Source organism: Portunus trituberculatus, chromosome 49, assembly GCF_017591435.1.
Source record: "Portunus trituberculatus isolate SZX2019 chromosome 49, ASM1759143v1, whole genome shotgun sequence".
Classification (NCBI taxonomy): Eukaryota; Metazoa; Arthropoda; class Malacostraca; order Decapoda; family Portunidae; genus Portunus; species Portunus trituberculatus.
In genome coordinates, this window is record NC_059303.1 from 12877860 (window position 1) to 12892859 (window position 15000).

Here is a 15000-nt window from a genome sequence, read left to right on the forward strand (position 1 = left end):
GTGTGTGTGTGTGTGTGTGTGTGTGTGTGTGTGTGTGTGTGTGTGTGTGTGTGTGTTTCACTGTTTGATCTGCTGCAGTCTCTGACGAGACAGCCAGATGTTACCCTACGGAACGAGCTCAGAGCTCATTATTTCCGATCTTCGGATAGGCCTGAGACCAGGCACACACCACACATCGGGACAACAAGGTCACAACTCCTCGATTTACATCCCGAACCTACTCACTGCTAGGTGAACAGGGGCTACACGTGAAAGGAGACACACCCAAATATCTCCATCCAGCCGGGGAATCGAACCCCGGTCCTCTGGCTTGTGAAGCCAGTGCTCTAACCATTGAACTAGTGTGTGTGTGTGTGTGTGTGTGTGTGTGTGTGTGTGTGTGTAATTCACTGTTTGATCTGCTGCAGTCTCTGACGAGACAGCCAGACGTTACCCTACGGAACGAGCTCAGAGCTCATTATTTCCGATCTTCGGATAGGTCTGAGACCAGGCACACACCACACACCGGGACAACAAGGTCACAACTCCTCGATTTACATCCCGTACCTACTCACTGCTAGGTGAACAGGGGCTACACGTTTAAGGAGACACACCCAAATATCTCCACCCGGCTGGGGAATCGAACCCCGGTCCTCTGGCTTGTGAAGCCAATGCTCTAACCACTGAGCTACCGGGCCGTGTGTGTGTGTGTGTGTGTGTGTGTGTGTGTGTGTGTGTGTGTGTGTGTGTGTGTGTGTGTGTGTGACAATTGTATCTTTAGATTAGATCTGAAGTTTCTCGCTCACTCAGCACTTACATAACAACTTAGCAATACTAGGTTAGTGTCACATAGGAGTCAGATCAGTGGAGGTATGCCCCACCCTCCATTCTGCCTTCATCACTCATTCACTGTACTGTCATCGACACACAAAACACAAGAGAGAGAGAGAGAGAGAGAGAGAGAGAGAGAGAGAGAGCTAGTAGATGTAGGCTATGTATGTACTTACGATCTTGTGATGCAGCTGCACGAGCTCCCTCTCCGCTGCCTTCCGCCGGTTGGCCTCCTGCTGCTGTCTCTTGTACTGGTTATACTTATAGACGAGATACATGCCAGGCAGGGCCAGAGCCACCAGAGGCCGCATGAGGACATTCTGAGCCAGCGGCCGAGGCATGTTGAAACTTTGGGAGCGATTAGGAGAGGACGGCGGCGATGTGGGGGGACTGGAGTCCAGTGATACGTAAGAGGGTGAGCCAGAGAGGGAGACGAAGGAGGAGGGTGACCTAGCCAGCAGCAATCTGTTCCACGACGAGTTGGCTGCACCACTCTCCTCCCACACGTGCTCCTCTAGTGAGGCCTCCGGGAGTGATACACTGCGTGGGAAGTACTCCAGGGTGTCTTCGGGTTCTCCCACGTCTCTAGGAAAGAGAGCGGAGGGTGACTGGGGCACGGAGGCACTCCGTGGACGTTTGTCCGAGGTGGGACTTTTCGAGGACAGCCTCCGTGGTCGGGCAGAGGCAGTGAAGGATTGCAGCTCTCCTGACGACGACAGAGACTGGGGCTCAGACCACGTAGCGTGAGAGTTTTGCTGGCTGTTGTCAAAGGTGTAGCTTGATGCAGCAGCCTCAGCAGAGATTCCTGAAGAAGATTCTGGCACTAGCTGGTACGACTTCGAAAGCGGAAGAATAGTAGATGGAAAGGAATATAGAAAAGAAAGAGAGGAAGAGAGAGGAGAGGAGGAGGAAGAGGAAGAGACTTGACGAGTGGTAGACAGCGTGGCGGACAGTGGGAAGTGCCAGCCGCCGTGCGAGGTAACCACCACACACTAACTCACTAGCCAACGGCGGTCGCTGCTGCTGCTGCTGTTCCTGGTCGATACTTGCCTGCCCGCCACCACCGAAACATTGTAAACGTTACTACCATTCCCTCGCATTTCTTTGTCCTTTACTCGCTGGTTTAGTGAATGCCTTGTACCAGCAACACCCATTATATTTATCTTAATAGGCCTCCTGTTTCCAGATTAAGTGTATGTGAAGAGTTTTATCTGCACCAGAAATTATATCGTCATCCTTGAAATTAAGCATTTTGTGTGGCAATCCATTCTCTACGACGGCAAAAATTCGTTTTCTTTACCCCAGCACCGGGGACTGAAATACAGGAAAGTTTCCCAAGGATGCATGAAATCTGAATACTGTATGCCTACTCAGATCCCCATCTTGACTCTGGCGTCGTTACAGACTGCCCATATCCATACTCATTGCCACTTAACATTATTTTCCTTGCAATCTTGAACTAAAACTTTAAAATTATTCCCTCAGATCTGTGCTGAAAGTTCTCTCTCTCTCTCTCTCTCTCTCTCTCTCTCTCTCTCTCTCTCTCTCTCTCTCTCTCTCTCTCTCTCTCTCTCTCTCTCTCTCTCTCTCTCTCTCTCTCTCTCTCTCTCTCTCTCTGTGTGTGTGTGTGTGTGTGTGTGTGTGTGTGTGTGTGTGTGTGTGTGTGTAATTCACCTCGGTTTTCTGCTGGTCACCCAGCCAGTCTTCCCCATTACGGAGCGAGCTCAGAGCTCATAGACCGATCTTCGGATAAGACTGAGACCACAACACACTCCACACACCGGAAAGCGAGGCCACAGCCCCTCGAGTTACATCCCGTACCTATTTACTGCTAGGTGAACAGGGGCTACACATTAAGAGGCTTGCCCATTTGCCTCGCCGCGCCGGGATTCGAGTGTGTGTGTGTGTGTGTGTGTGTGTGTGTGTGTGTGTGTGTGTGTGTGTGTGAACCTATGTCTTCGTCTGGAACCATTATCTAGCTGAGACCGAGCTTATAAATCCTGATTTTCGTCAGGATCCAGTAAATATTTTCTTCAGGAGCTCTCCTCTACAATAGAAAGCCTCAGTTCTCTCAGAATCGTTGCTTGAATGCCGAGAAGACGAGGGTCGCGACACAGGGGAGCCTTGCACAGCCTTGGGAAGCTTCTCCGCCTTGTCTCAGATTGAGGTATAATTTGTTGTGCTTAAGAGTTGCCATATACATTAATGGATAATTAAGAAATATATAAGGGAGAGGCAGCGAGCGGCGAGGCCCAGAGAAGGTTGGCTGAGCAGAGGTGATGGGGGTTTACTTGTCGCAGCGCGAGACAGCTAATTGCCTTAGTTGAGAGCTATGTAATTCTCTAATCTCGAATTATCTGTGAGATTTTCATAATAACAAAACTGATATCTTTTTCAGTGTATAAGAAGAAATCGAGCTTCTAAATAGAAACAATGAGCAGCAGACATTAGACAGAGAGTTGCTCCAGTGGAGGAAAGAGTGACGAGGGGTTACCATGCGGGTGTTGTATCGTAATGAATTTAGAATTTAGAATTAACAACGCGGTCTTCATTTTAATGATTGAATCCTTTTCCTGCCGAGGGGAATAGAGAAGTTGGCTGGGCGGGGCAGAAAATAGTCACGATAAACTTGTGAAGTCCGATCCTTTCATTCTCTCTCTCTCTCTCTCTCTCTCTCTCTCTCTCTCTCTCTCTCTCTCTCTCTCTCTCTACATAATAATACTCTGCCTGAACATCAGAGAGAGAGAGAGAGTGTGTGTGTGTGTGTGTGTGTGTGTGTGTGTGTGTGTGTGCTGCCTCTGCAGTAATAAACACGTTGCAAGACATACGAAGCTACTTGTACTAAGGAGAAGGGATGGGAGTCGGTGTGTTTCTTTGTGGACATGGCTAGATTTCATTATACACGAGGTGTCCCTTGATAACTAAATATATTTCAAGATTTGTCTCCCTCTCGACATTTGATAAACTAAACGCATATGTAACCTTTCCTTGCATAGGGACAACCACTGGCCATCCTTCTCGAGTACCAATAGCTTGGTGAAATAGTATGAGGCTCCATGGAACAGACTCAAGATATTTATTTACTAGAGGCAAAGGAGGAAGGGAGGGAAGGAGGGAGGCAGGAGCGAGGCTGTGGTTAGCCGGCTGCCGGTGGCTGGAGGGTGGTGGTGGTGGTGTACAGGTGACGTCGGGCCTGCTACACCGCCAGCCAGGCTCTCGGTTCACGGAATGCCTTGCTACTGCATGACTTCACTCACTTCGTTTACTTGCATTAGTGGTCCATGTAGTAAATTTTAATTTTCATTACCAATGCAAATATCAAGACCTAACGATTTGTAGGTGTTGTGAAGACAGGGCATTAACTTAGGTAGTACATTCACACTCATATTGTTGTGTATACGTAGGAGTCATTTTTTTTGTGGCTTGGAAAATTGCATAATTACATTTTTTGTTTGATGCACTCGATTATATATTACTATTGATTACAGAAAACAATATTTTTGGTGTGACCCCGAAATCTCTGGTGGAGTTGTCAACACTCCACAGTTCACACCACAAAGTCCAAGATGTGAGAATGGAGGAGTAGCGAGTAAGTAGTGCCCAGCGGTGTTGTAAGCTGCTTTGCCTTGCGTGGAAGCTGCCTACCCTGCCTGGCGCCTGCACACGCTTCGCTGGTGGCGCCAGCACCTGCCACTGCAGAGTTGCACCCGCTAAAGTAGTGGTTATAGGAGTAACCTTCCCACACCGAGTCTGCGAGGAATGTGGTGCCTGCAGCCTACAGGTGTGTGGTGCACACCTGCCGCTTTGCCTTAGCGCTGTGCGAGGCCATCAAGGTAGTACATTAAACACCAACTATGTGATGTCACACACTACTTGCATTGCCTTTTACTTGTGTAACAGTGAACAACTTTGAGTTCGGGGAGCGGCAAAGCTGTACGGCTCTGGGACGAAAACCAAATACAGTCCATGTTGCTTGGCACAAACCCAGGACATCATGATTATAGTGACAGTGCTAAGGAAGCAATTCTTACTCACTTCCTTATCAAATGCTTTCACTTAACCATAATACATGCATTCCACTAACCTTTATCACTCTTGGAAAGACAATTTACATTAATGTTGCACAAAATATTTTTTCTTTATTCTTTATTCCTCTTTAAGACATACGTACATGAAAAAAAAAGTGTTAGTATAAATTCGTGTTTGTAAAAATTTTCCCCAGATTATGTTAGGTTAGGTTAGGTTGAGTTAGGTCAGGTTTTAGGTTTGAGTTAGGTTTTTGCCTGGGTTAGTTAGTGTGTATTAGGTTAGGTACTTGTTGAGGCATAACTGTGTTTTTTGTGGCAGGTTTGCTGTTTTGATTAATTCCAATGTTTACTTCATTGGATATTGCCAATTTCTCCTTGCCTAAGGTCATATGAATTTTGGAAAACTAGTGAATTTCCAGAAGAAATATCAGATTCAAAACACCACAAAATCTAGTAGAAAAGTTTAATTTTCACTCAAAAACAATTATGTTAATAGATAATTAACCAAAAGTGGAATTCCAGCCAGAGTTTGGTGTAAGCATGGCCTGAAGGCTGCACCACTCCCATCACATGCATTTGGTTTGAAGTTGGGTTAGATCTCATGCATGAGTATACTGGGCAATCCTTGCTCTAGTCATCTGATAACTCTATCCAAGTGTTATAACATCTTAGCTGGGATATGCCTTCCAATTTGAGATTACTAGTGAGAAGAGACCAAGTGTTGAGCCGGTGGTGGCCGCCATCGGACTCAGGAAGGCAGCGTTGGTTTGAAACTTTATATGAATTATCAGTCACTATTAATGTCTTTTTCAGTAATTAATGGTTGCAAGTTTGTCTTTGAAATACTGTTTTTACTAAACACCTCTTTTATCTTTTTTCAGAATCAATGTTGAGCATGAAAAAAAAAACATTATTTTGTAGACAAAACAGTTTGAATGAGAATAGTTACCTGTTTATCTGTACATGTGTTAGTTTTGCAGCAAAAATTATATATTCCAGGAGGTTGTGAAGATGGCAGAGTCTGGGAACAGCTCTATGAGGCGGGTGGCTCAAGCCTCTCTGCCTGGAGCCCACCCTCATCCCCATCCCTCACACCCCCATGAGCCAATACCTCTTCCCTATCACTGGCATGAAAAACAGGTAAATATCTAATATTGCTTTTATCTATCAATTGATCAATCTATCTTAATGTTTTATATATTGTATACTTTCTCTTTTCATTCATTTACATATCTAGTATTGAGAAACAGAACAGTTTGATAGTTTACATGGCAGTGGATGAGAGATCAGGGAAAGATGTTTAGAGTGCTGAGGTAGTGAGTGAGCAAGGTCAGACCACTACACTGTTATAGAAAAGATAGAAATAAGAAGTGAATGGCAGCATGGCAAGAATGGGAGAAAAGAGAGGTGAATCACTTTGATTTGTGAGAGGATAGACAAAAAGGAGGAGATTAGAGAGGTATGAGAAAGGTTGGCAAGAGTGAGAGGAAACACTTGGCCAACACTTTGAGGAGGTATTGTGTTCAGATATGGTGACTGTAGTAGCAATCAGAATGGTGAGTTGCAAGATGCTTGGAAGGAAGACAAACAGAAATGCACAGTAGATGACTAACCATAAAAGAAAAGAGAATAGAAAAGAAATTGTTACAAAAAAATAGTGTACCCATTGAAATTTAAGTGAGGAGGAGAAATGAATGTAAATTTTGAAATAGGACAGTCAAGAAATTGATCAGAAAACTAAATGGAGAATAGATAACAAGAGTTTAATAAAAAAAAAAAAAAAAAGGAGTGAGAAATTCATTTAAAACAAGTAATTTGTAATGATGTTGAATAAAGATTGGAGTAGAGGGATGCAGAGAGAGTGAGATTTAAGGGAAAGCATTGAATCCTTGAAAATAACAAAGACAGTAAGGGATGTAGCTTTAGTGCAGAGTGTGGCTGTGTGGCAGTTAAAGGAGATACAGTGAGGTGAACAAGGCTTTACATTTCATTTGCATATTGTAACTGGGTATAGCTTTGAAGCTCTCCATAATATAGAACCACTTCCATGCACAGATGAATAAGCCGTCCCTGTGTAAAGTTGGCGCTTAAGAGGAGAGGAAGAATTGGCAAAGAAAACATAGAATACTGGTCCTCTTGGAATCTTTCCTTATGGCAATAACTAACCGTGTCCTGCTTTCTTGTGCAGGAAATGATGCAGCGGGAGCTGGAGGAGGCAAGAGCCAGAGCCACACAGATGGAAAAGACAATGCGGTGGTGGTCAGACTGCACTGCTAACTGGAGAGAGAAGTGGAGCAAGGTATTGTACATCAACTACCCATCTCTCTCTCTCTCTCTCTCTCTCTCTCTCTCTCTCTCTCTCTCTCTCTCTCTCTCTCTCTCTCTCTCTCTCTCTCTCTCTCTCTCTCTCTCTCTCTCTCTCTCTCTCTCTGTAATACATTTTACAAGTGTTACTAATACAAAATTTTGCACACTTAGAATACCAATATACTTGAAGATGGATAGAAGATAATGGATTTGATGATTACTAATCATCTGAAGTCTTGCAAATGTGGACCAAGAGGTTAGATACACTCCTAAGAAAAAATAATTCACTTGCCAACCATTGGGTAAGAGCATTGCTGGGAGACTGTTGTCATGTTTGCATGTGTTAAGTGACAGAATGAACAGGTGATGCCTCTGACACAATCTAATACCATGTCATGATCATCATTGCATTTACACAAGTTTTTTTGACAGGTGAGGAGTGAGCGCAATAAGGCTCGGGAAGAAGTGAGGATTCTTCGTGGCCGCCTGGAAGTGTCTCAGAGGGAAAACAGCGCTCTCAAGAGGGAAAAAAATGACATGGAAGCACAGATGAGTCACCTTAGTAAAACTTATCACATGGTGTGTCCAAGAAAAGATCCCTCTCTGGAACAGCAAGAGGACCCCAGGAGTCAGGTGAGAGAGAGAGAGAGAGAGAGAGAGAGATCATATCATATCCTGAACCCTTCTATGTCATACTTAGACATTTCAAAAGGCTCTAGTTGAAGTAAAGCTGGTTTTTAAGTGTGGTTTTGCAATTCTAGCAACAGATTAACAATATTTCTGCCTTACTAACAGATGTGTATTATTATTAACTGTTAGTCCTCTTGAGTGGCATATATATTATAAGTAAGAGTAGTGTGTTTGATGTTATCATTATTATCGGTGCTAAGGTAATCTTGTTCCTTATATTTACTGGTGGTGTCTTGCATCCACACCCACACCAGGGTACACACCTGCGAGATTCACCAGAAAGAGACGGCAGCGTTCCCCTGCGGCCACTCACTCATCCAGAGGCAGAGAAGCTTTCCACTGATGAAATGCAGTTTATTCGTGATGCCAAGAACACAAACTTCAGCCTCCTGGAGGAAATCTTTGGCTCACGTGGCCTGCACCAGGCCAGTGAAGCAATGGGCAATGGTGAGGAAGGGGTGGATGGGGAAGGGAAAACTCTCACCCTGAGTGGGGGAGTGGAAAATGTGTCGGTGTTTGTCCACAAGCCCAGTGAAGCCACACGGCTCAGTGAGAAGTGTCGTGCAGGGAGGGAAGTGAAGGACCTTATCTGTGATGAGTACCTTCAGGACACTGCAGTGCAGGAGGACTCAGGAACCTGCCACCACCACCACCACCACCACCATCATCACCATCCTCCACCTCAGCGGGAGAATGACGTGGAGGAGAAGCTGATTCATGCTCAGCAGCATCAACAGCAGCAGGAGCAAGCCATGCGAGAGGCAGCAGGAGGCAGCAGTAACAGCAGCAGCCAGCCGTCCCCGTCCCACCGCATCTCCACCATGTCTGACCCGCTGCCGGATACCACCCCCTGCCATGTCCTCAATCCTCGGATATCGGCCGTCTCCGACCCAACCAGCGAGGTGTGTGGAGGGAGTGAGTGCAGCGAGGGACTCTTTGAAGAGGCAGGGCGTCCTTGGGAGGGTGTGAGCGGGCGTGAGGTTCGGTGTGGGAGCAAGAGGACTAGTGGAGGAGGCGGCATGGGAGGGTGTGGGGGCTCCTTGCTGGATGACTCTGGTATCACGCCTGAGCAGGAGAGTCTGGAGCAGCAGGTGACAATGCTCAAGCTGAGGCTGGATGAGGCCACCAAGACCATACAGGCAGAGAGAGAGTAAGTAACACAAGCAATGACTAATGTCACCCACATCATCACATCTACCTCTTCTTTTTAGTATTCATCATTACTCATATTTGCATGTCTGTGATGGCCAGTAAGGTGTTGAGAGCCTGCCTCTGTTGACTTCTTTGTTATAAGTACATAAATGAGATGGCTTGGCATTGTGAGTCAATTAGTCTTATTCTGGAGGGACAAGCAGACCAGTGTTTGCTGTCATGCCTTTCTACAAATGTATATGGCCAGTGTGTGTGTGTGTGTGTGTGTGTGTGTGTGTGTGTGTGTGTGTGTGTGTGTGTGTGTGTGTGTGTGTGTGTGTGTACCTTGTCATGATATACTTTACAAGGCTTCAATCATATTCATGCAGCCTCCACACATGTATAATCTAATCTTTCTTTCAATGATGTTCAGTCTTTATTACTTTCACCTGATATATTCCAGACATGCACTGGAATATTGAATGTAGTGGGTATGTGCATGATATTTTGGTTCTTTTTCAGGATGTTTTCTTTCATGTTTTTCAAATATTATCCCAGTCATTGAGAATAACCTCTGAGTTTTTAATGCTCATAATGGTGACAGTGTTTAGGGAAAAGAATCTGAGATCTGACTATTTGGTTTTGAAGTATCATGGAAATGTAGGTTTGTACAAGAAGGTTGCTAGAGAGATTATACATTGTGCATTGCTGTTGAGGTGAATAAGTGTAGGATTTTTCAGAATGATGGAGTTGTAATGGGTTGTTTTCTACCACAGGGAGAAGTCAGTGCTGGACCGAGAGTGCAGCAAGTGGCAGGCAGAAACAAGTGAGTTGAGGCTGAGGCTGGAGGACATGCGAGCGTCACGGCAAGACTTGATGAAAGAGTTGGTAGCGCTCCGTGCCCAGCACCAGAAAGAAGTACAGAGTTTGCAGCTGGAAATGTTGGACGAGGCGTCCACCAGGGAGTGTATAGACCGCAGGTGAGGAGGTTGCTTGTCATTTTGTGTAGCTATATTCCTGATATGCAAAGACAACACTCAATAGTTCCTGTTATGTATAGAGCCTTTCAAAGAAAAAAAATAGGAGAACTTTCTACTCCCTGATATTCTTTTGCTAATGTTCATATACTCATAGAATCTGAAGAATCATCCAATGAACTGTAATCCTAAATTAGTAATACAATGACTTTTTATAATTTTGTATTAATTCCAAACTAAGGTTGGGCAAAGTTTATGTATATGAATAGCATCAATATTTACTTGTTTTAAGTGTCTCTGACCACATATCTTACTCTTAAGGTTATTGTGGTTGCAGCAATTGAGGCTTTTCTTAGACCTGATTTATTTTGTGGTCTGTAGAATGGCTGACCTCAGAGCAGAGCTGGAGAGACTACAGGAGGAAAATGCTGCTGAGTGGGGTAGGCGAGAGCGACTGGAAAGCGAGAAGCTCGGCTTTGAGCGAGAAACAAAGAAGCTCCGCGCACAGCTTGGAGAACTGGAGGAGAGACTGGACAAGAGGAATAAGATGAACACCTCCTGTCAAGACTCTGATGTGGCTCAGCTTAAACAAGAAATTGCTGATAAGTGTAAGGTAGAGATTAAAAGTCAAGATGAATCATATTGAAGTTCCCATGTAGCTTTCACAGTGGATGAATGAAAGAGTATGGTAAACCCTAATCCTTTTTATTTTTTGTATTCTTTTCTCTTTTCTTTTCTATGACTTGATTTAAAATTTCTCTTAAGATCATCAGGCAATAATAGAAAAGTTTACCTACCCACTTCTTGTCTCTCCTTTTTAAATTGCCAACTGGTGGAACGTTAATTATTTAATGTTATCTCATCAGCCTCTCTTATATCTCCAGCATTATATTTGATCTCTGTATTTTTCTGATTTTTGGGGGGAGGGGTTGATGGAAGGAACATGTAATATTTTGTTGTGCAAGTTTCTGAATATTCAGTAGGAATTGTGTTAAGCTTTCTATATTTAAAAATCTGTGATTACAGTGAAACCTCAATGTAATAAGTCTTGGTATAGAAAATATCAGATATTCGAAAAACCTTAGCTTGTGAAACAAGTCTTGAGTTCACTAGATATGGCAAAAATGCTCCTAGAATTTGTTGTTGAAATATTTGTAAAGAACTGACTAAGTGTAATAATTATGAATCACTCCAGTACATGTAAGGGGAGTGAGTTGTTGTATCAGTGTGGTCATACAGGCCAGCAGCAGCAGCAGCAATAGTGGTAGCACAAACACACTCAACCTCCTTAGTCAGTTAACTTTATTCAAAGCATTTAATGATGGCCACATGTGCACTCTACTCATCATGAAGTGTCAATGAGGCTACAAGAAATAGTAAGAACAGTGCTCAGACACAAGTCACCACCTTCACCACCATCACCATCACTCCCCAACCTTTGGCAGGTTACCTTTAGCTTTTATCTACTTTATTGTTACCTGCAGCAGTTTACTGAGTGTGATATACTTGTAGTGTCAAAGGAACCCATGGGCAGTGAGGGGTATGGTACTATGACACACATGCCTCAGTAGAGGGAAAAAAAGAGAGGAGGCAGCTACAGCAGTGGTGGATGGAGGCAATTCCACATCAAGATGCGCGCGCACACACACACACACACACACACACACACACACACACACACACACACACACACACACACACACACACACACACACACACACACACACACACACACACACACACACACACACACACACACACACACACGTGTAGGCTAGGTGTGTGCACACAATCTGTCTCATGTGTTTGATAATAATGACTGATAGTGACAGTGAAGTAATAGAGGATGTTAGCCATGTGGCCACCACAACTAATGAGTTTGACTCTTTGTCATTCATAGGAAAGGAGTGTGGGTGGAGGGAGCAGATGGGTCATCGCACAGCAGGGCAAGGCAGAGCAGGGCGGGGCAGGCGTCTCTTCAATACCAACACTCGTATCACCCACACTCCCTTTCAAATAAAAGATGAACACTAAACAAACTTCCTCATTAGCTTACCCCTTTGTCTCCCAGTATACAGTGGTGATGGCACAGTGTAATAATAATTCCTTCATTACCAAACAACTTCATATTTAAAATTATCTCTCACTAAAAGGCCTTGCTCTAATATTGGATATACTAGCAAACTTTTCGGTATAGCAGCGTAGCCTTTATATTGAGGTTTTACTGTACAGGGAACTCATAAGATTAAGCTAACCATAACCCAAGGAAGTCATTTCCATAAACTTTTCATGAATGAATGACAAATAATATAGTTTAGTATCCTCTTGCAAAAAAAGATATTCATATAAGCTGCTTTATATCTCAATTATAATTCAATATTCTGATGTGAAAGATTGAGTGCCAGTGTGTAAACTAAAAAAGATACAAGGTAGAATCCTTAGGAAGAACCTAAAGAAAAGGAAGTTGGCAGCAAATTACTTTTGATTTTGTGCCTTATGCTGCTGTCAGATGGTAAAGCTTTAGCCATGTAAACAGTCTGCCTTTCAAAACTACTGGATCAGAATTATATGAGAGATAGTACCGTGAATGAATGCTTGTTAGAACAGAAGGATGTAAACTGCAGGATTGAGCCAGTTGCTTTATTTGGAAGTAGAAGAATTGATGCTATACTTCCAAGATCTAAATTCATTTGGTTAGGTAGTGGGATTATGCTCTGCTAGGAATAGGAAGCCGTCAGATACAAGGAGAAAAATGTTTGCATTCTCATTATGTTGTACGGGGGTAAAGATTTCAATCATAGGTTTGACTGACTTTGGTACAGTGTCTTTGAAGAATACGAATGCCACAATAAAAAAGTGTAAATGGAGAAGTTTTCCATGCAGTAAAAGGAAAGTAATAACTTCATATTGAAAGCTGTTTCTGTAACGTGTAAGTTGTTTTAACATAATCTCTATCTGTGTGGAAAGCTGGACATCACAGTGGCCTCACCATCCACCACAGGATGAAAGGCCAGCAAGAGCTCAGCACATAGCTGGGCTATATCATCTGGGACATGGAGTATAAATGTTTGAAAAAGATACAACTTAAGTTTTCATTCTTAGGAAGACTGAGACAACAGTTTTATAATGAGATAAAGAAATAGATTACTACTAAACTCTTCACGCCTGCACCAGGAACTGTCAGAGCTGAAGCACGCCCATGCCAAGCTGAAGAAAGTTCTGGCGGACAAATCAGTCGAGTTGCTGCACTGCTCCCGCCGTGCTGAGCAGTATGAGAGTGAAGTGAAGCGGCTGCGTGCACGAGTGGAGGAGCTCAAGAAGGACCTGGCAGCTGCCGAGGATGAAGTGGATGGTGCTTCCAACAGCATGAGGTGAGAGAGAGAGAGAGAGAGAGAATTACATCTTAGTAACCTTAGTAATGCTTGAGTCAGCCTGTAGCTTCAATCTTCAGCTGGTAAACTCCTTGCTTATTGATTTTTCTCCTTTCTTTTTATTACTTGAACTGTTTCTTCCCTCTTCTTTTCTTTTTCAAGATAGCTTTGCTCTCCTAGGTTCTTTTTAACACTAATCCATCTATCAATATATATAGCACTGGGCTGGCAGTCCCACTCAAGAAGGCCTGCCAAGGCACCATACACACACACACACACACACACACACACACACACACACACACACACACACACACACACACACACACACACACACACACACATATGCCTATATGGTCACCATATAGGCAGAAAGATAGTAAGAAACTAGAAAGGATACAAAGGGCTGCTGCAAAGATGGTCCCTGAAATAAAAGATCTTCCCTATAAAGAAAGACTGAAGGAGATGGAGCTACCAACTCTGAAGGATAGACAGGAAAGAGGAGACCTAATAATGATGTATACGATAGTAAACCGAATGGAGAAGATAGACAAGACCTGGTAATACTGACGGAGCAGGGAGATAGACAAACAAGAGGACATTCCAAGAAAATCATGAAAAGTCAGTGTCATAGGAATATCAAGAAGTTCAGTTTTCCGCATAGGATAGTAGACATCTGGAATGGATTAAGTGAAGAGATTGTAACAGCAGAAAGTGTGTGCAAATTTAAGAAGTTAGATAAATGTAGATATGGAGACAGGTCACTATGAGCCCTGCTCGAACCCTGTAACATACAACTAGGTAAATACACACACACACACACATATCTAGCTTCAAGAAATAAACATCAAGACATCTCTTCCATCTCACTTGGCAGGGACATTGAAAGAGGCTTTTTCCCTCCCTTCAATTTTTGTGTTTCTTTATATGTAGAAAATAAGTGCAGTAATCTATAACAAAAAAAATATATACAGAAAGAATTATAGAGAAAATTATTTTATTTGATTTCTTCGTGCACAGGAAACTCCAGCGAGGCAATGATGAACTTCAAGAAACGGTGGAAAATCTGGAAGTACAAGTGGAACACCTCCAGTCCCGCCTCCGTTCATCCCAAGTGTCCTCCCTCCCTCTCCGCACCTCCGGCCTCCTTCAAGACTCTGATGACGACGCTGCACAGTTCTGAACTGTGGTAGGTCACTACTCAAGGTTGTGAGAGAGCTTCTTGTGTGACCTGACCTTACCTTGGTCGTTACTGACCAGCTTTTTAACTATAACATCATCATCATTGTCATTATCATCATCACCACCATCATCACCATCACCAAACAGGTTATTCAGGGTTTTAAGTGGATAGTCTTCTGCCGCGACCATCTCCTTGGGACATGCTCCTAGGGCTGCCAGGCATCACAGAATACATTATACAACACTTAAAGAACATATACTATTTTGAACCAATTGATTTTCACAGTTGTCTCTATTTTCAGCATTTTATAGTATATTGCATATTCATAATATTTAAATCTATGTCTGCATATATGCACAAATACACACACACACACACACACACACACACACACACACACACACACACACACACACACACACACACACACACACACACACACACACACACACACACACACACACACACACACACACACACACACACACACACATTTACTTTAC

At 43.6% G+C, this 15000-nt stretch overlaps 2 protein-coding genes across 10 annotated transcripts in view; one reads left to right on the forward strand and one right to left on the reverse strand.

Moving 5' to 3' along the window:
- The window catches only part of LOC123499276, a 23474-nt gene extending 21686 nt beyond the window's left edge, over positions 1 to 1788 (reverse strand). The window contains exon 1 of the mRNA XM_045247077.1: positions 987 to 1788. Coding sequence (XP_045103012.1) covers positions 987 to 1151 — 165 coding nt within the window. The 5' untranslated portion in view covers positions 1152 to 1788. The remainder of the gene's footprint in view (positions 1 to 986) is intronic.
- LOC123499119 (coiled-coil domain-containing protein 102A-like) overlaps positions 1 to 15000 on the forward strand; it is a 30319-nt gene that overhangs the window by 14492 nt on the left and 827 nt on the right. Inside the window, exons 1-10 of one of the 9 annotated variants that reach the window (XM_045246750.1) lie at positions 4010 to 4177; positions 4299 to 4643; positions 5838 to 5978; positions 7027 to 7137; positions 7578 to 7778; positions 8090 to 8985; positions 9743 to 9946; positions 10325 to 10556; positions 13118 to 13314; positions 14335 to 15000. The exon at positions 14335 to 15000 is cut by the window's right edge and continues 827 nt beyond it. In XM_045246750.1, coding sequence (XP_045102685.1) covers positions 5850 to 5978; positions 7027 to 7137; positions 7578 to 7778; positions 8090 to 8985; positions 9743 to 9946; positions 10325 to 10556; positions 13118 to 13314; positions 14335 to 14497 — 2133 coding nt within the window. In that variant the 5' untranslated portion in view covers positions 4010 to 4177; positions 4299 to 4643; positions 5838 to 5849 and the 3' untranslated portion in view covers positions 14498 to 15000. Of the gene's footprint in view, positions 1 to 4009; positions 4178 to 4262; positions 4644 to 5837; positions 5979 to 7026; positions 7138 to 7316; positions 7448 to 7577; positions 7779 to 8089; positions 8986 to 9742; positions 9947 to 10324; positions 10557 to 11843; positions 11983 to 13117; positions 13315 to 14334 lie in introns of those variants that run through there. The other 8 variants (XM_045246747.1, XM_045246748.1, XM_045246751.1 and 5 more) reach the window with 8 other exon arrangements.